At 34.2% G+C, this 20,208-nt stretch overlaps 1 protein-coding gene across 4 annotated transcripts in view; it reads left to right on the top strand.

The window, feature by feature from the left end:
- Dlic (dynein light intermediate chain) overlaps positions 1 to 18,676 on the top strand; it is a 49,036-nt gene extending 30,360 nt beyond the window's left edge. The window contains exons 9-10 of one of the 4 annotated variants that reach the window (XM_067090650.1): positions 900 to 1,029; positions 16,018 to 18,676. In XM_067090650.1, coding sequence (XP_066946751.1) covers positions 900 to 1,029; positions 16,018 to 16,127 — 240 coding nt within the window. In that variant the 3' untranslated portion in view covers positions 16,128 to 18,676. The remainder of the gene's footprint in view (positions 1 to 899; positions 1,030 to 16,017) is intronic. The other 3 variants (XM_067090652.1, XM_067090651.1, XM_067090653.1) reach the window with 3 other exon arrangements.
- The last annotated feature ends 1,532 nt before the right edge of the window (positions 18,677 to 20,208 follow it).

The raw sequence follows: 20,208 nt of genomic DNA on the forward strand, positions 1-20,208 counted from the left end.
TAAAATGTTTTATGTAATGAAAGATTTTTGTCTTTTAAATAGATTGTGTTGCAATTAAGGCTCAGACAAAAGTTTAGCCTTTGGGAGTCTGATGGGTGAATTATTTTTGGGCCTTGAGAAAGCAGTTAGTATGTTTCAGGGTGATGCTATGCTGTATAAGGGGAAATGATAAACCTGCTTCAAGTATAACCTCCTTTCATGGAATTCCATGCTTAAACCTATTTAAAAGGACATTAAATATGAATTGCCAGATGTGCCTACCAGTAATTTTTATGATAAAAGCTAGAATTTTATGTATACTTTTGCACTGCATTTAGGCTTGAATATTAGATCTTAAAGTGTTTATACATGGAGTCATTTTTAAAACACTTCATGGTACGAGGTGAGTAATGGAAGAAAGTATAAGTTCCTTCTCATGATAGAAAGTCAAATGTAAACTGGTTAAGGTTGCATGCCAATTAATACCTTTCCCCTTGTGTGGAGTTAGGCAAGTTATCTTCAGGTAAAGGTTCTTTATTTGATGTTTAGGAAACTGTAGGACTGAGTTTTTCACCTTACTTTTCCATCTCCCTTGTAGAATTGTGAAGGTTTTGTGTTTAAAGGGCATTCATCTTTTAATGAAAACTTATTGTCAAATGTAAAGTCGTCATATTTTTCCTTTTATGTTTATTGCTAGTTCTTGATGTATAAAAGTTTTGTTTTTGATTGTTCCATCTAGTAGTTTACATTAGGGTTTTCAATGGAGTTGACTGGGTAAGTTTTTATAATAAAGTAGTAATTGTTGTACATTTCCATGAAGTTTAGTTAACTTGAGAAGTTGATGAGAGGATCATTATGTGAAATTCTTCCCCTTAGAGTCCAGTGTTGGTTTCCTTAACAAAATACTCCTGTCACTACAGATAGAGTCAACGAAACCTGGCGTTGCTGGAGCAAATGAAGGTGTCCTTGCTAATTTCTTTAACTCGCTTCTAAGTAAGAAATCAGGAACAAATTCCCCTTCACCTGGAGCCATAAAAACCAATGGTATGGGTAAGTACCTTACAATACTTTCTGGCCTTTAGATGTATTATTTTTGCTCAAAGAGTTTAAATAGTTATGCATTGCTCTGTAATGGTTTTTACAGGAAAATTTTACAAGAAAAAAATCGAGGATAAATGTTTCCAATTTTTTATTGCTTTGTAATCCAGCTTTTTTTCCGCTCTTGTACAATGGCCCAACGAGTACTGCCTTTTAATCTGGTGACAGCCACAGAAGTAACTAAGCAACCTTCGTTAGTGTGTAGTTTATTTTGGGGGGATTAAATATTGCTTTTTTAAGCAAGGTTTGCTCCTTTTATTAGATAGAAGAATTTTTCCAATAATTATAGTAGCTAATTTTGTCTATGATGATGGTAGGTTTTAATTTTTACCCTTTTTTGATGAATGTTTGTAGACCCTTAGAAAAAGTACTTTTTTTTTTATTTCTCTCTTACTCTCTCCTCTCACTCTCCCCTCTCTCACATAAAACTTAGTGATTAATAGCATACTTTTCCACCTCTAACATGTGACAGTTTTCTTCAGAATAAATTATTGGTGGAAATTTTAGATAATGCTTAGTTATAGTAAAGTTCTAAATTTGCAAACAATAGAATATCACTTTACTTGTTTGGCCACAAAACATGAATTTATGTAAGATTTCAAAGAGGGACTCCCAAATATTGAGAAATGATTTGTCTGTATGTAATTGTAGTCCATCCTCCCCCCCAGGTATTGTTGATGCGTGGGATGAGGAAACATTTTTTTGAGGAGTTGATACTGGAGCTCCAACCAGTTAGATACATCTTTGTTTCCCCCTGTTGAATTCCCCCATCCCTCATTTAGAAACCATGCTGCTCAAGTACCCCATACATTGAGGAAATTCCCCCAAATCTCCAGCTCAAGGGCAAAGCACCTATAATAAAATTGAAATCTGCCAGAACATTCAGATATGATGACCCAAGACCCTTAGAATTTCAGAGGTTTGCACTTTACATTCCCCAAAGATTATTAGGAAAGAAAAGACAAGATTTGCTCTGAAAATCACATTAGCACAGGTTGCTTGGCATTCTCTTGCATTACAAGAATTTTGTATGAGAAGCACTTTGTAGAATTTGACTTGAATAGTGTCATGACATTGGTACCCTTAGAGCAGTAAGTGAGGACGCTTTAATAATGCTACTGTAGAAGAGCCATGCAAAAGCTTTAGAAGTACTGGTCATGAATAACTTCCCAAAAATTCTTCACATTCAAACTCTCGGTCCGTAGGTTTATTAGGGGTGCAGTCATGTTTTGCTATGGCTGAATACTTTTGTGAAAAAAATTTTCTTTTCTCATGATAATAAATTATCCTGTGTATGAAAATATGTTAAACTGTAATCTTTCATTCCTGTTATCTAGAAGAGATTATTTTAAAACTGGGTTATTAGTTTATTAATTTGTTCTTAGCTGGGATCTGTGTAGATAAAGTATTACATTATCTGTACTGTTCAATCTTGCATATTTTCCAGTGATAGGCATTTTTTATTTTTATTAGATTGGGACATCTTGGAAAATAGTTGCAAAGATTTTTTAGTGTAGAGATTTTTAGCTAATGCCTATTTTTCAGTGGTAACAGAAAAATACAAGTGCTGTAATGTAATCCTTTACCAGTGGTATAATCAACTCTTCTGTTGATTGATTTTCTGAGAAGTTACGTAGATAACGGAAAATAATGAAAATTGTATATTGCCTTGGTTGACAATCCACGGTGCCTTAAAGCTAGCTTCTTGGTACAGCAAGTAAAGTATATATGATTCTCATAATGATCATTTACAACATGTCTTTTGTTCATGAGTAAAACCTCTCTAATCTGGATTAGCATTGGGTGTTTTATTGGTTGTTATTGACATCTTGGCAAAATGAAAGAATTTTGATGTGAAGGATAAGTTTCAGTACTTTTATTTAATGAAGTAAAGATATAAACATTTAAACTTATTTATACAATAAATAAACAGTTAAGTAAACTCTCCAAAATATGTTAATAAAGTAATACAGTGAACTCGGTGATTACTGTTATTTAAAAAAAATCATAGGCTCGTCTTCTGTATTTGGATCTTGAGTGGTTGCTACATATCACCTGCATGATATAAACTGTAACATTTTTAATCAGTGGGTCGCTGATCTTGCCGAATTTCTCTGCAGTATGATTTTTCACTTTAAATTTGTGATGGTGCTTGCTTTGATTCTAAGTAATGACCTCAAAAGCATAAGCATGTAAGTTTGGCCATCAAAGGAAATCCAGAAATCTTAGGAACTTAGAAAATACCATTTTATAATCTCCACCCAAGAATAATAAAGTGGGTAAGGTGACAATTGTGGTAACAATTGTTACCACAAAGTTATAACTTTGTGGTAATAATTGTTGGGTTTGGTATTACTTGGTATACTTTAGGCTATGGGCTACTCTAGCCTGTAGTTATGAATCTGTGGCCTAGCTTAGCACAGCCTAGTCTTGGAAAATCAAATAATTTGGCAAATCCAGCTTTGTGCATCCCCTGTATTGTACTGTGTTTATTAGTGAGATCTTACTGTACTTGTATGTTCCTTTCCAACAAAATTGGGGGAACTTTGTTTCCCTTCTTTTTGTCCATCTGCTGTGCTTACCCTGTCATAATAACTCTCCCCACACTGTTCAAGATGTTTTGGTCTTACTTGGTAAATAGGTAGATAGTCACACAGATATCCATGAAGATGTGTCTGTCTATCCATTATTGTACACTTAGCGTATTTTTATGATAATGCAAGAATTTTGCTAAAAGATGAAATTATGGGGCCAAATTCCAAAGATTTTGTACTCAACTTTAGTCTTTGCCATAACTTTTAAACCTTAAGAGATAGTGTCTATATTATCAAGCATATTTCACTTATGAAGTCCTTTCATTTGACCTCAAGGTTAGTGACCTTTTAACCTTGATCATGACCTCCATACTAAAAATCTTTGCCACAAAAGCATCTAAGCAGGGAAGAATTGTCAGAGTTATCTACTTGAGCAAGAACCATAATACTAGTTTCTTCACCAGTTCATTATTCGGAATGCGTTTACTTTAGTAGGAAATATATTGATTTACCAGTGCTCTCAGAATGCTTATTTCACAATTACAGTAATTTTGCTACTTGTTGAGATCAGGATTACTTTTTTTTTTTTTTTTTTTTTTATTGTGTTGGGCATTGATATACTGTACAGTGTAGTGACGTTTATTGCTATTAGATGCTGCCTTAAATTGATTGTGAATTAATGATTTGAGATTTTCCTAGTATTTGAAGTCCCATGTTGAAAGCTCTCTCGTCTTTCTTTTTTTAAATCTTCAGCTGAAGATTATAAACCCAATAGAGCTGCAAAGGGACAAGTTATAGGGAAAGGTGGATAAATAATTAAATATGAGCAATTAGAAAATAAAACCGATGCATCTGAATTCAGGGGACATCCTCAGGAATGATTTTTCTCCTCAGATATTTGGAGATCAGAATACTCCCCAACTGCAGTAGGCAAACTATACCACATTTTAGTTATAGCCAAAATAAAACTCTTAGCAAAGTGAATAGTGTTAAACCAGATATTAGGAAACAAAACACTGGTTGCAGCGTCAGCCTGCTTAGTGTTGCAAGCAAAAACAGCTAAGTCAGGTAAAGAAGAGTGAAGAGGATGTCTGTTGTTTTAGTGCATTTCATGCAAAAATAATTAACTCACGTTACATCTATGCCACAATTCAGCAGTAAGATTTGTCAAAATAAACTTGACTAATGACAAAACTCTGTCCAAGAGATGAGAGTCAGCACCCAAAGTCGACACTGGAGACCAGTACTCCCAACATGGAAGAAGAGGAGTTAAAACACTTCAAGATGTAATAACTTCATCACAAAACATTTTCGCAAGATACCAACTCTATGAGAAGCATAGGAATTAATAACATATATATGCTTCACAAAAGTCAGTTTTATTTCATAAAAGTTATGCTTTCAATCTTAAGAGAGTCTCTGACATTTAAACATGAATCAGGATGCACTGGCAAAGTGTTCTGGATTAACAAAATGCCATACTGTACTTGAAGTTTTAGAAGGGTTGAGCTTCATGCCCCAAAGCTTACTCCACTCATGAATACATGCCAGTTCCTTTCAAGGATTCTGCAGTCGCAGACCTAAGGCAGAGAAAACGAACAACAGCTGGAGGAGTAGCATCATCGGCAAACCTTTCTTGCTAAAACAAGAGGCTATTGTTGTTGAAATATAATGTTTCTGTATGAACCTTTGGAATTCTATCATGCCAGAAAGTTGTACGTTAAATTGATGGAAGAAATGTTGCATTCATCAGCAGTTTCTGTGATATATTTTTGTTGTTCCAAAAGATGCCATTATTTTTTATCATAAAACTCTAAAGGTTGCTTTGTATTCAGATGAACACTGGTAAAGAATCATGAAGTGCATTAATCCGGGCTGCTTTCCTTATTGGGGCATGTGGGCTTCTAGCACTCAGTTTTTGCAACAAGAGTTTTAGTATCTGTTTTGGTAACATTTGCCCATTTCTGCTCTTAGGTTAACTTACTATTTCATTTGCCTGGAGTTCCCAGTTTCCCTTTATAGGGTTAATCTTATATCAGACTTGGTTCTTGAAATAATAGGTAACTTTAGAATTTATTGATTATCCAATCTCAGATTTAGTAAAAGTAAAAATAGGCCTGTTTTACATACACCTGCACAAGCTAAATCTTGTTTACTGGTATTGTCCAAAGCTTGTGGCCAGGTAGAATATGTGATAGCCCCTCACAGGCTGTAACCTTGGGTAGTGTTACAGTGTTCTGCATTGTGACAGTAGTTAAGGGGATGTGCTGCTGTAATTGTGAATATTTTTAAAAGTCTTTTTTATAATTTTTTCCCTTTTTGGTGATACTCTATGACCCATGGTAACATATGTTACACAAAATAACTTGAAAACAAAGCTTTCCATTATTTTCTATCTTCACTCCCATTGCCCAATCACCAGGAGTACTAGTACAACTTTAATACCAGTTCATTCTGTATAATATTAGAAAAAATATAAGTGAGTACAGTTCATTTGAGAAAATCAGGCATCTTTTACTTTCTGAATTCATGTGATCATAAGGTGTAATATAATTACATAATTCATAAAGTTACGTTTGTTTTTAGCCTCTATCTCATACTCTTGGATGGGTCGATATCATACTGTGCTAGGCCCGCTTTCGATTCTCTGGCCTGTCAATGAAGAATTAGAGCAATTTATTTCTGGTGATAGAAATTCATTTCTCGGTATAATGTGGTTCGGATTCCACAATAAGCTGTAGGTCTCGTTGCTAGGTAACCAGTTGGTTCTTAGTCACGTAAAATAAGTGTAATCCTTCGGGCCAGCCCCAGGAGAGCTGTTAATCAGCTCAGTGGGTCTGGTTAAACTAAGGTATACTTAATTTTTTAGGACACATTTTGCTCAGTGGCTTTGATCATAATTAACTTACTTTTTATATTAATAATAGGAGAAAATGGCTGTAAATAAATTCATTCTAGGAGAATCTGGCATTTTTGCTTTTTATTATATAAACTCATCCTTTATGGAAAAGGGAGGATCTAATAATTGGAATGTCATGTGGTCACCTACACAGAAGCTTACCATCGCAAAAGAATTGTGCCCGTTTGTTTATGGAATATTTATGGTTTTGCAGAAATCATTAATTATGCTACAAAGTTAGGATTAAACCTAATGCAAACAGACTCTTTGAAAAAAAAAAGAAAAAAAACATTGCATTAAAGTTTAGCTTTGGTATTATATTTCATTTGTAGCACATTTCACTACCGCTAGTACCATTTCAACAATCAATATCCTTACACCAACAGATGGTATGTCTCTTAGCCAGTAAGTTGTTAAATACTGAGATGTTAAATGCTGGTTGTTAAATACCTCTTACTTCTACCGTGATGAAAAGAAAAGGAATAGCAGTGCAATTAGAGCACACTGAAAAAAATATAACAAAAACATGATTACATGACATAATATCCTTGTTGAAATGTGAAATTTGCATACTAGTCAAGGATATTGGGACACAACCATGGTTAGGAAGGGGCAGATTTGTAAGTAAGTTATTTGGAACTAGCAGTAGAATTTGAAAATGAAAAAGTTCCTAAGTGAAGACCCCAAGAGTTGGGCCTCAGGGAAGTCAAGATTAGGCAGAAAACTTATAATGGAACTGGCAGTAGAATTACAAAATGAAAAACAGAGTTCTCAAATGGAGACCATGAAGAACTAACACTCAAGGAGGTAAAGAAGAACAGACAGGAAACTTATCAATCAATAAAAAAGAAGTATGGCACATTCTGATACTGATGCCTTTCAAAGTACTAATTATTACCTCAGAAGAAAGAGGACTAGGCACCTTGTGTTTTCAAGGTAAAACTGAAAAATATGGTAAAACCTTTACCTTATGTACAATTTCATTCACATCTACTTTTTTCCATCCTCATCTTATCCATCATTCTTGTGATTTCCTTTTATTGACCCCCCCCATGGTCTGTCAAGAAAAACTTTTTTTCACAGAGATTGAAAGCGGTATGTTTACTGTTAAACTTAATTATATTAACCACATTCTTTTAAGGGATGTTAACTTGCCAACGCTTGGATTGAGTAACCATATACAATGCAAGAGATAAAGAGGTGGTGAAGAGAATCATGCATTTTGGTATTGCGTGCAGTTTTAGCCAGGTATTATAGCTATAAAAGTTTTAAATGCAGTCATTTTGAGGTGTGGAATGGATTAATCCATTTTACATTATAACTTAGGGAAAAATTTCTCAAGCAGACAAGCAGATCTTATGTAAGCTTTAATTACCAATTAGCCAGTTCTACTAACATTTCTCTGTGTTTGTAGATTAAGCTGCCTTATGCCTACATGGGTTCATGATGACAATGCCATCTCAGCCACTGGAATTTCTTCGACCTTCCACCTTTGTTATTCAGGACAGCCCTTCCCCCCATCCCCTTTTTCTCTTCTGATTCCTGTGGATAACTTAGGTGGTGACAAATTAATGAGTGCTTCAATCTGTGAAAATTTTTAAACAGAATACTGTTGTAGGAGATTATTGAGAAGTTTGTGCATTACAATGAGATTTTTAGTAAGATTAATTAAAAAATATGTAAATGATTATGTTTTATGTAAAGTAAAGCCAATGTATCCTGAGTTCAGGTGTAAGTGTTGCCATATACTGTAGTCATTTATGGCCTATTCAAGTGACGTGAATGTTTTTCCATGTAATTCATTCAGATATCAAGGCATGAAGTAATGGTTATCATATGATACACCTTAATACTCCTCTTTATGCCATTATTGCACATCATAGGATACATGCTGCTATGAAAGGGTTAGAGCAAGTAAGATGTGACATAAAACTGAAGGTGCTCAGAAAACATTTTGTATTGTTATTGTGGCTTTGTTCCTCAGTGCTTGCATATTCAAACTTACAGTTTGTAACCCAAAACTGTCCATAAACCAATGCCATTCTTCACTTAACCTGACCTGTACTAGAGCTGATGACAAGTGGAAGGTGGTGAGGAAGGTATAGAGGAGAAGAAATGCTATTATTTCGAATGAGAGTCCCTTTCATAAAAACAGCAGATAAATGTGCTCTGTGGTTGTTATAATTTATACAATACAGTATGTAGTGCTCAAAAAGCGCAGTTGAAGCCATAAAATCATATACCTATAGTTTAAAAAATCCAATATTATCTAACATTAAACTAATGCTACACAGAATGAAACAAAAGCACATCAAAATTATAATGTGTTGGAGTCCATCTCGTGGGAATTGCAGGAAATGAAAGAGCGGATTTTGCAGGAAACGAAAAAGCGGATTTTGCAGGAAAAGAAGCAATAAGATTACCCACCTTTCAATTCCATCTTCCAGTCGAAGATTGGCTAAATGCAATTAACTCAGTGTATGGGAAAAATGGCATCAAAACTGGAATAATACCACCATAACGAACAAATTAAGGACTATTAAAGGTGCTGGCAGAGAATGGCCATCATCTTCAAGAAATAATAGAAAACAAGAAGTACTTCTAACAATTTGTGATACATGTTAAACACAAGTATCTGTAAAACGTATTTTAATGGAAAGCCAGAAATATCGACACCCAAGAAACTTACATTTTAAAATAATACAATGAAAGATATTTTAAGTGAAAATAACAAACTTTCTTCTGAAACAATTATAAAATTTTTACAATACTGCAACCTCTTGAATAAAATCTTAATTTATGATAAATAAATTTTACATATAAAATTGCTAACTAATCCTTTGGACCAGCCCTAGAAGAATTCTTTTACCTCAGTGGTCTGGTAAAATTACTCTGCTGTCATTATGGAGGTTTGCAGCACAGTTTGCTACAGCTTTATTGGGGTGATAACTTTCAAGAAATGTTTGCGCTTCACATTTAGCCGACATTTTTTTCCACCTCAGCTGCCATATGTTTGTGCTCCTTCAAAGGTCCTGCAGTTCTCCTATGGTGAGCTCTGCTTTCTGCTCCTCCACCAACTCTTCTACATCATTATCACTGACCTGCAAGCCCATGGATTTGCCCAGACACACAACAGGTTCAACTTCAGAGCTTTGAAAGTCCCTTTCTGCTACAGCATCTGGCCACAGTTTTCTCTAGGCAAGGTTCATGGTCCCAAAAGAAACATCCCCCTAAGCTTAGTTGATGAGGTTTATGCAGTTGTTAATGTTGAAGTGGTTCTTCCAGAATTCTCATGAGTTTCAGCTCTGTACTAGAGATTACTTCAAAGCATCTGTGGATTAGTGCTTTGGTGTAGTTTCTAGAAAATAGAGACACCTGTTGGTCCATGAGCTGGATGAGAGGAGTTTTCTTTTGGGCAAAGTACTTACTGTTGGGAAATTAAACTCCTCCAGCCACTCATCCTCCAAGCCATGAGGATGAGCAGCAGCATTGTCCAGCACAAGAAGGGACATCAGAGGCAATTGATTTTTCTCAGGGCATTTCGCCCTTTATGCTAGGGCCAACCACTTCATTCACCCACTTAATAAAAATTGCCCATTTAACCAAGCTTTACTATTTGGTTTCCATATCACATTGTTTATACTCTTCAGTACATTATTCTTAAAAACCTTCAGGTTCTCTGAGTGGTAAAGAAGCAAAGGTTTCAGTTTTAAATCCCTATTTGCATTCCTTCAGAGTAAAGGAATGAGTCTAGTCCTTCATTGGCATGTGCCTTGGCATTGACTTCACCTTTTGGGTGTTACATGTCCTGTTTTGCTTTTTATTTTTTTGGAAGAAGCTTGTGTCATCACAATGGAACACTTTAGAAATAAAATAATCAGTTTCTACATAGTTCTTGAACTCGTATAACATATTTCTTGGCAGCATCTCTGCTAGAACTGGCAGCCCTCCCTGTGCTTCACATGACTGACTTTGAACACTTGAACCTGTATCAGCACCCATTCCAGTGGTGTTTTTCAAGAGATCAGCATGCAGTAGTTTTGCCTTTTCACAAGTAATGGCCTAAGAAACACTTTCGCTGGCTGTTTTTTATTTATCCAAATTAACAACACTTTCTCAACCCCTTCAGTATTCTGTGACCTTTGCTTTGTAACAACTTTCGCTCCCTCAGCAACTTAAACTATTTTGATGGTCTGCTCACATATTAATATTATATGTAGAGATTGTAGAGTTTTGCATGTGAAACTCCTTAGCCAAATCAGTGTCCCAGACACTGCTTTCAGATCTTGCCACGAGTTTCTTTTTACTCTATTGTTTTTCTATTCTTTTTTGTTTGTTGTCATCTCTTACTTTCTTAAGCCTCATGATGAGTTACTTGTGCTGAAATCACCAAAAAAAATTAAGAAATACAAGAAAGGTTAGTGGAGTCATCACTAAGGAAGAGCTGTGTGTAAATTGGCCACTTTCCCTTTGTTTTAGGAAACATGCACACATGATGCATCTCCTCATACATGTTCTTACCAACCATGTATGTTTGGTCAGGCACCGAGTGAAGTGGCCAACCACCAAGCTATTTTTTTCAAGTATATAAATACTAGATTGTTTGAGTTCAGAGCTGTTCACATACCAAGGTACCACAGTGTATATATGTTGTATGTATATACAGTATATATACACTTTTTTTTCTGTTTGTAAAGGATTACAGTGCATTAAAATTGGCTATTGATGTGATTGCTGATGGATTTATTTTTAAAGGCATTAGGAGTAGCTATGTAAAACTATAACTTGTTACAGTACTTGGTTTTGAAAGTTTCCACAAAATGCATAGTCTCAGGGCTGGTTTGGTATAATTAGCCTGAGAGTTAGTAAGGAGAGAGAGAGAGAGAGAGTGTGTGAGTGTGTGTGTGTGTGTGTGTGTGTGTGTGATATTGGTAGAATTACAATAGTGTTATTAGAATGTTATATGAAAATGTTATATATTTTGAGATGTGCAGACCATGAGTCAGACGACTAAGAGATATTAGTAAGAAAGTACATTCATATACCATGTGCTATTAATTCAGAAGAAGAAAGTTACTGTAATATTAAAGTACTAGATAGATTTATTTTGTAAACTCAGTGTTTGAAAGATAAACAAAATTTGATATACACATATTGCCTGTTAATTTCACTGTATATTAGTATCTCAAACCCACATTGAGTCCTAATTTGCAGTCCACATGTCCCCAGACATGTTTATTCTAACGTCTTGTAGGTGGAAGAAACAGAATAGCGGGAAAACATGTTTAAACATTCCTCCCTTTGGCCCAATGGTTGGTAGTAGCTATTTTTCTCGTTTTCTGACTGTTTTCAACACTACTGTACTTCCAGAAGTTCCTCTGTTTTCAACACTACTGTACTTCCAGAAGTTCCTCAGCTTTTCTCCAACTTTCAGAATAAATTTTCTTCATTTACATATTCTTCATTTTATTTTCATGTCATCAGTTTCCTGTAAGTACCTCTGGCTTGTATATAAAATTCTATGTGGTATTGAGTAATTCTCATTTTAAGTTGTTGTTCATACAGTGCTAGGAGATGAATTGCCATGTAACCCCATTTTTGTGGCCAAATATTACATCAGTTACATTTCCTCAGACTGGCCTTAGTTGGTGCCTCTAATACAGTACTTTATTGTATTTCAGTCATATAAGTGTTCTGCATTTCTGCATAAATAGTTTAATTATTTAGGAACTCATGTAACTAGTGAGACTTTAAAAGATCAGGATTTTGCAAACATGTGGATGGATTTTGCTTATTTTTTAAAGGAGAAAAATGAGATTAAGTGCTTTACGTAAAGAAAATGTAATGTGAAAAGCCAATCTTGAACTAAAACAATTTAGTATAAAATTGTTACTTTTATTTTCATTAACTTTTATCAATGCAAAAGTAAAAATATTTTAAAATGCTTGGATAATAGGTAAAAGTAATTAGCTGATATACTGTACATGTTGAATTTACAGAAAAATATTGTAATGCCTGTTGAAAGAAAGTTTGAGAAAAAGAAGCAAAGAACTTTAAAAATAATAGATCCCTTATTATGGGAGACTTGGAAATATTGTCTCCCTCTCTGTCTCTGTTTCTCCTGTTATTGGGTTGACGGTATTTCACCTGGTTATTATCAAGGAGTGTCAGTCTCTCGACAATATTTTCCACTCTGGAAGTGCTAAACTGCCTCAGCGTTTTCCCACTGACGGGTGACTGGACTGTCTTGTTCTTGCCTCTCCTGCTCTACCCAGTAACAGGAAGCTCTCTAATACTAGCTACTCTTGTCCTCCTGTGCCTGTTTTGCTCAGTAACTTGACACTCTGTACTGGCTGTTCACCATCTGCTCTTGTCTGTTTAGTGATGTCAGATGGCCTTTCACACCTGGAAGACTCTTTTTGTGTATGGTTAATGTTCATGACTTCTGGGCATTTTAAACTTTCATAACCCTTAAGGGGAAATTTGAAATTTGAGCCATTTTTATTATTAAGCCTGGAGATACTGTCCTTGTTTGGATATATCACCAAGTGCAAACCTCTTGCTTTAATCTCATGGGCTTCAACTACTAAATTCTGGACACATGATTCCACTGGATCCATTGGACCCACACAAAGGCTGGGGCTCTCAACTGTTTAACCACCCTTTTAAATTGCTTTGGACTGCAAGTATCAATGGATTTGTCATGAAACAAATATAGTTTTTGTAAGTTAAAACTTATTACAACCCATCAATCATATACAAGTGCCTTTGTCAGGAAACAAATCAAGTTTTTATAATATAAACCATTTTTTTTATACAAACCCATCAGTCATATACAAAGTGCCCACCTCTTGTTGCTATGCTTTTACTGTATCACATCCAGTCCACGAAAAACAGTGAGGATAGTTACTAGCTACCAATGGATCAAAGTCACTTGTACGTGAACATTCACTTTTAGCTATTATACATTGTACATTATACATTTTATGCGATGCAAGAATATGTGCATCTGGGGACATTCAGACTGCAGATGAGACCTCTGTGAATTGATGGGTTTGTATGAGAAAATTTTGTTTATAAAAACTATCCCATTGTTTCTTGTGGAAAGTTAGTGCAGTATAACATTTAGCTTTCTCAATAATTGGTTCTCTGTAAATGTTTATAATGTTTAGCATAGTCATTGAATTTTGACAAGATTATAGATGTTCAAGGTTGCTTTAGAAATATGCCAAAGATTTTTCAATAGTAAATGGAATTTTAGGATGAAGATGGTTTTTCAAATGTTTACAGTTTTGAATTAACTAACAGTTGGCAAAGTGATATTTAGCATATTCAGAACTTCCAGCCTAATTTTGAATACTTAGCCTCCAAAGGAAAATTAACTTTCTTCAAGGTTGCAATTGTGATGAAATTTATATTTTTTTTTAACTGTTCTAAATACTTTTCAAGTTTGACATCCAAAGTTACAAGGTAAAAACAACGTACAGCTGCTGATATTTGTTAGGTGATTGTGTTGTCAGTTGGCTGATGACTCCCCTTCCCCTCCTAATTTGAAGTAGTCTCATTCTTAACATGTAAGATGGATACGTTTTAAGATTACCACCATTTCAATAAGTCTTGTAGACATAGAGTGGTTAAGAGACTCCCCTTCCTCTTCCTAATTGGAATTAGTCCCATTCTTAATTTGTAAGCTGAATGCCTTTTAAGAATACCATCATTTCAATAAGTCTTGTAGACACACAATGGTTAATGGACTCCTCTTCCTCTTATTAATTTGAACTAGTCCCTTTCTTAATTTGTAAGATGGAGGCCTTTTAAGAATACCACCATTTCAACAAGTTGTGTTGGCATGCACTGGTTAACAGGTACAGATGAAAAGCAATTGAAAATTGCTGTATACCAAAGCCATTGCTATATCCTTTATCTGAAAATGTCCTTAAAATTACCTGATTGTATTGAAGCAAATGTGGAGTTTATTAGTGAGTCCTTTAAGAATTTTTGAATTTTTAGTTGCAAAATTGTATGATCATTGAACAATGAAATACTACAATCAATTGATAAGTTTCAGAGCTTTTAATATGTATCTTTTGTGTTTGTTTTACTTATGGATAAAGGATATTTTCATTTTTATGGGAAAAATTTATGCCTGGCCAAGCTTACATGTGCAACACTAAATATCTCCTGATATTGACTTCTTTATTATGGGGAATGAGATAATAGTGCTTTGAGATTAGAAATTTTTTGTCTTGGAGATAATTTTTTTTTTTGGGGGTGGGAACGGGGGGCAAGATGTTTTAGTGCTGTTTTTTTTTTTTTAAATGTTGGAGATATGATTTCATACCCCAGATGTTGAAAACTTTGGGCCATTTTTTTTTTGGAAAAATGTATTGTTGAAGAGGCTAAGTGGTTTAAAAATAAAAAATATTGAAGGTTACACTTGTATTGACCAGCAGTTATTTCTTTGTTTGGCAGCACTTAACTATGTTATGAGAAGGAAGTTTTTCTTGTTTTCAAATAAATAGAAATGCTTTTTACATTTGGTCAAATTTTATGGAGGATTCCAAAAGGTAATATCCCCAGGGAATGTGTTAATTTGTGTAAAAATTTGTTTTAGTTTTTTGTTTTCTGAAAAGAATTAAGAGAGCAAAGTTTCTAGTGTATGTAGCCAATGAAATCTTTTATGTTGTTACTAATGGTTGAACTGTACAATATATTTGATAGTACAGTATTCAGATTAAGCAGTTGAGATGTGATACACAGTTAGTCCATCTTCTATTGTAGATTATAAAGTAGCTTTTTTGTAAAAATTTGTTGACTAAAGGAGAGAGTACTGTTCACAACATTGATAGTAAGGAGTTCAACTTACCAGACTAGCTAAAAATGTAAATGAATGTCCTCTTTTTTTTTTTTTTATTACTGGAAAGAATTATTTGGAGGGTATTATTCTTGCTGATGTTCTTTTTTATAGAGAGCTTATAGTATAGTATAGTATGGTGAATGTGTGCACACAGATCTGTTTGGGCGTGGATTTCATTGTTTTTAAGAGCCATTTCTTACTGGTTGTAGTAATTCCTTCAAGTGTTTACTCTCCTGAAGTGTATAATGGGTATGGTTATTTTTCATTTATCAGTATTTTATTTTTAAATGTTCTTAATTACAGATTATCAAAATGGTAGCCTAGATAATAATAAAGCTATCATACAGATATAGTAGAACTTTTTAGAAATAAGACAAATTAAGGCATAATTTCAGTGCAATATTAAAGAGGAAAGATTTTCCAAGGTATTTATTTGCCTAGAAACATCCCCTGTAGATTTGGGATTATTGTTTTTTAGGGGCTTCAGGTAGTTACTCTTGGTCACCACAAACTAAGCAGTTAAATCATTAGTGAATTAATAAGATTTTTCATAAACTCTACTAGTATCTACTCAGGTACTTTATTTTTTTATTAGTTTTATAGTTTTTTTGTAGTGTCTTATTTTAGATTTTTGATAATTTTTTTTACAGATAAAGCTGCCATGCGATCAGATGCAGCTGCGGAACTAGACCGATTGACGAGATCCAAAAAGCCAACAACAAATAATACTGCAGAAACAAACAATTCCTCTGAATGTTGACCTTAAAGTATCTATACTGGCTGAACTATTGAAAGTCTTTAGTGCCTCAGGCCCAAGGTGTCTATGCACTATTAGTGGCTGACATAAAGTTACAGTGTGTAACACATGGCATTTGGGGCTGCCTACCCTTCTGGTAATTATTACCAGAGTCTCCCCTGGGTTCTGTAGGGGAGATATGGTTGGTGTTTTCATTCCTGTGTATGATAAAAATATTATTACTGTACCTTCACAAGGTACTAAATGCAAAATATAGAACTACTGGTACTAGCAGCTAAAGCCGTTGTATAAAGACTTAAGAAAGACTTGTAAAGCAACTCTTGCCTAATTATTATATATGAATGAAGCAGTGTGCCTCTAAGCCTGTCACAACCACAAGAATCTGTCTGGTGGTCAAGTTCTGGCATGTGTGTGTGTATATTAACCTCACACAGCATTTGTGACCTTGGGCTTAGGTGCACTACATCACCCAGGCTGTGTAAGGAAAAAACCAGCTATTGAAAGTATAAACTTTCAAGGGGGTGGGGGACAAAGCTGGTGGGGCGTGCGTTGTGTCCTGTATATTTTCTTATTTATTTGTTAATTTTATAAACACTTGCCTCCAATGCTATTACTATATCATGTCTTAATGCTTGTTACCCTCAGTGTTTCCAGTTAAGGCTAATCACTTTTTAAGATTTTATGCAAAATTATTTTTAACTAAAAAGGGTAAGCATCGCAAATTAAAGTTGCTTCTCAGGTGTGTCACGTTACGAACAGTGTAAGCCGAATCTTGCATCCTCAGAATATCATTTTGCCCATCTGTGATTTATACTGATTTCTTTAGCAGCTTTAGATGCTTTATTATAAGGGTCCCTAATATTTTTTATAGAGTATTTTGGATTTTGTACAATTATGATTACTAAGAATTTTTTATCATTTTCATGTCAATAAAATCTTGATTTCTGGCAGGTCTGACTTACTGTGGCCAAGAAAACACAAGGGCAAATGGTCTTTTGTAGCTTATCCACAGAGGATGAGGGTCAACAAGCCTCAGTATATAAATGGGTATTGTTAAATTACTCAGTTATCAGTACTCTACATGTATTACTAATGATTTAGATGCAATGTTGGGCTTTTGGTACGAGTACGTGTTGCCCATTTATTCTAGAAAAAGGAATGTAAGTTAATGCAAAGAGATGGTATTTATATTTCAGTGTTAACCATCATATCCCATTGGAAGTCCAATATTTTAAACCTAAATGCCAAAGCTTGAAATTTTTTCTGTGTATATATATCTTTAACTATTAGTTTCATGACTAAATAAAATCTTTTTATTCCTCTGTTATTAAGGACTTACTTCTCTTTTGATCCCTGACAGTAGATTGTTACCCCTCTGTGCATTTCAGATGCTGATGAACAAGTGCACTAACCATTTTGATGTATTGTAAGCTTATGTTTTGAAATTGCTTTTAGTGGTGGAAATGCATATACACTATATATTCCGACATTCGAAGGGTGCCCTTGTTCCAGTACAGGTGAATTGCATAACAGGTGTACCAAAATACTTATTTATTTGTAGGGAGCCACAAGTGTGATAAGTTGTGCTTGGGCTAAAGGGGTGGGTAATTGTACGTGTTTAGAGGGACCTTAATGGACATCATTTGTAGCAGCTTTAATGAATGGAGAAAACTTAAAATATGCCAGTGAGAGGGATATGCTACTGACTTTAGAAACTGAAGTACAGTATTCATAATCTATTTAGCCAAGTTATTTTGTTTACAGCAAATGCAGTTTTACTCAAAGGGTACCCAAGAACAAGGTTCTCGCTTAATTTTTATCTTTTTAGAGCAACAAACTTATATGGGAAGCACAATTCAGAGCTGTATTTGCTCTAAAAATAGATATCTCACTAAGGTCCACATGCTTGTTGACTTCCATGAGCTTCATTTACGTAGAATGAGTATAATATCATTGACAGACAAAACCTGTTAAAGGAGTATGAAATTATTACCACCATTATTCTTGGCAACAGTACTTCATGGGATACCAGACATAGTACCTAACATTTTGGGAAGTACATAAGATTCTTTGGGTATCATGTCTGTATAAGAAGAAATAATCTCCTAATGTATATTTTTTTATGTTTGCTTGTTTTGGGGACCTCTTTTTGCAAGTGATTGGAAAAATTATAACTTAGAATATGGTGATATAGAATGCCAGATTTGTTATTGTTTATATGAAATTACCTCAGCAATGTTCTTGTTATAGTCTTATTTCCTCTCTCTTTATTTTAGTATTTTCTTCAATGAAGGGTAATATAGGCAAAACTTTTAAAACTAGTGTTGCTTTCAAGAAACTGATCTTTTGATTCTGATGAGACCAAACGATCATGGAAATTGAGGGTAGCATTCTTTCAGATGTTTTGTTGCTAAAGTATTGCAGTGCTTTCAGTATGTTTTCCATGAAAATTTAGCCAGTTAAATTTTTCTTTGTATTATAGGATTATTTTCTCAGTTCGCCATAGTAGAAAACTGTAAAATATGGAAATATAAAATTTGTGATAACTTCAACATTGTTTGAATTCTCTTACAAACCACAATGCATAATTTCTTGTTTTGGTGCTCATATGAATGTGTTAACAAAAACACTTTTTTTTTTTTTTTTAAAGGACATACTACATTACTTACTGTCTTGAAGAGTCATGTTTGTTGCAAAAAACCATGAGTGTAGAAGTTCATCATTGGTTTGTTACTAAACTGCCAGCAATTGATGATGACAATGAAGTCATTTCATACTACTTCAGTAATCATGAACAGCATTCAGTTCATGATTACTGTTAAATGAATATCTGTGCAATTACATATTTTCAGTGTCACCTTTGACCATTGTGGGCTACCTGTGCCACACCTTTACAGTACATACTAATAAAAGTTGTGGGTAGAATAACTTACAGGTCAAATTTACAGACCTGTTTCAGAGATGAATGTTAAGGAGCAATGGAATGTATGTTTTTCATTGATACATTGAGCGTGTGAATCCTAGTCATTAGGTCTTCATTGGCCTTGTTGAGTACTATTATGCAGCCTCTTATGTAATCATATTGTATTAAGATCAAATTGTTTGTACTATACTGTACATTATTTCTCAGTTACCTCCTCTCCCGTAACCCAAAAATGAAGTTATAGGTATTTTTTCATCTTTTTGTAATTATGGATCTTTTAAAATTTAACTTTGCATTCTTTTATTCACATGATTTAATATCCCATAGAATGACTAAAAAAATTCATTTTCTCAGTTAACCCAACCACGGAAGCCAAAAATTCAGTTTTTGGTAGTTACCCATCCTTTTGTACTTGATGTTCATAAAAATTTTAATAATTTCAGCCTACTTTTTTCATGTAGTGTAGTGTCCTATAAAAGTATTAATAAGTCTTGAGATTTTTAAAAAATCATTCACCAGCAGGATTGATCATTTCCATTTTTAGATGGATGGTTAATTTTTGTTCTTTGTAATTTTAAGATTTTTCCATTGGAATCAATATTTAGCTAACTTTCCATTTTTATAGTTGTTTTTTCTTACCCAGAAGGTTAATAATTGACCAAGAACGCTGATGAGTTTTATTCTTATTTGCGTTAAACTACGTAATAATAATGTACAAAAGTTAAAATCCTGTTTTGGCACTAAAAAATTTTACAATCTTATATCAGACAACTGATATGAATTGTGTAGTTTTGCATATCCTCATCTTTTACAGAATTTGAGTAAGAAACTTTACCATGAGCAGTGTTGCACCAGTCTTGAATTTTCAGGATTTTAAAAGAATACCATGCCTGGCAGATGAAGTTGATAGTACAGTAATCCATTCCCAGATATTTTGAATTGGGTTTTTCCAGGAGAGTAACTAACCCTGAAGATGATCTGAGGTTTATCAGAAGAACTTTCTAGGTACTAAGCATGATCAGCTTTGATAATCTTATTCATGGGTTTTTGGTAAGTACAGTATTCATTTTGTGACTTTACATAACTAGAGTGTGGAACATTATTAAGCATACAGTATACTTCATAAGACTGGCAATGGTGAAACTTAGAAATAGGTTTTTT

Source organism: Macrobrachium rosenbergii, chromosome 47 (genome assembly GCF_040412425.1).
Source record: "Macrobrachium rosenbergii isolate ZJJX-2024 chromosome 47, ASM4041242v1, whole genome shotgun sequence".
In the NCBI taxonomy this organism is placed as follows: domain Eukaryota; kingdom Metazoa; phylum Arthropoda; class Malacostraca; order Decapoda; family Palaemonidae; genus Macrobrachium; species Macrobrachium rosenbergii.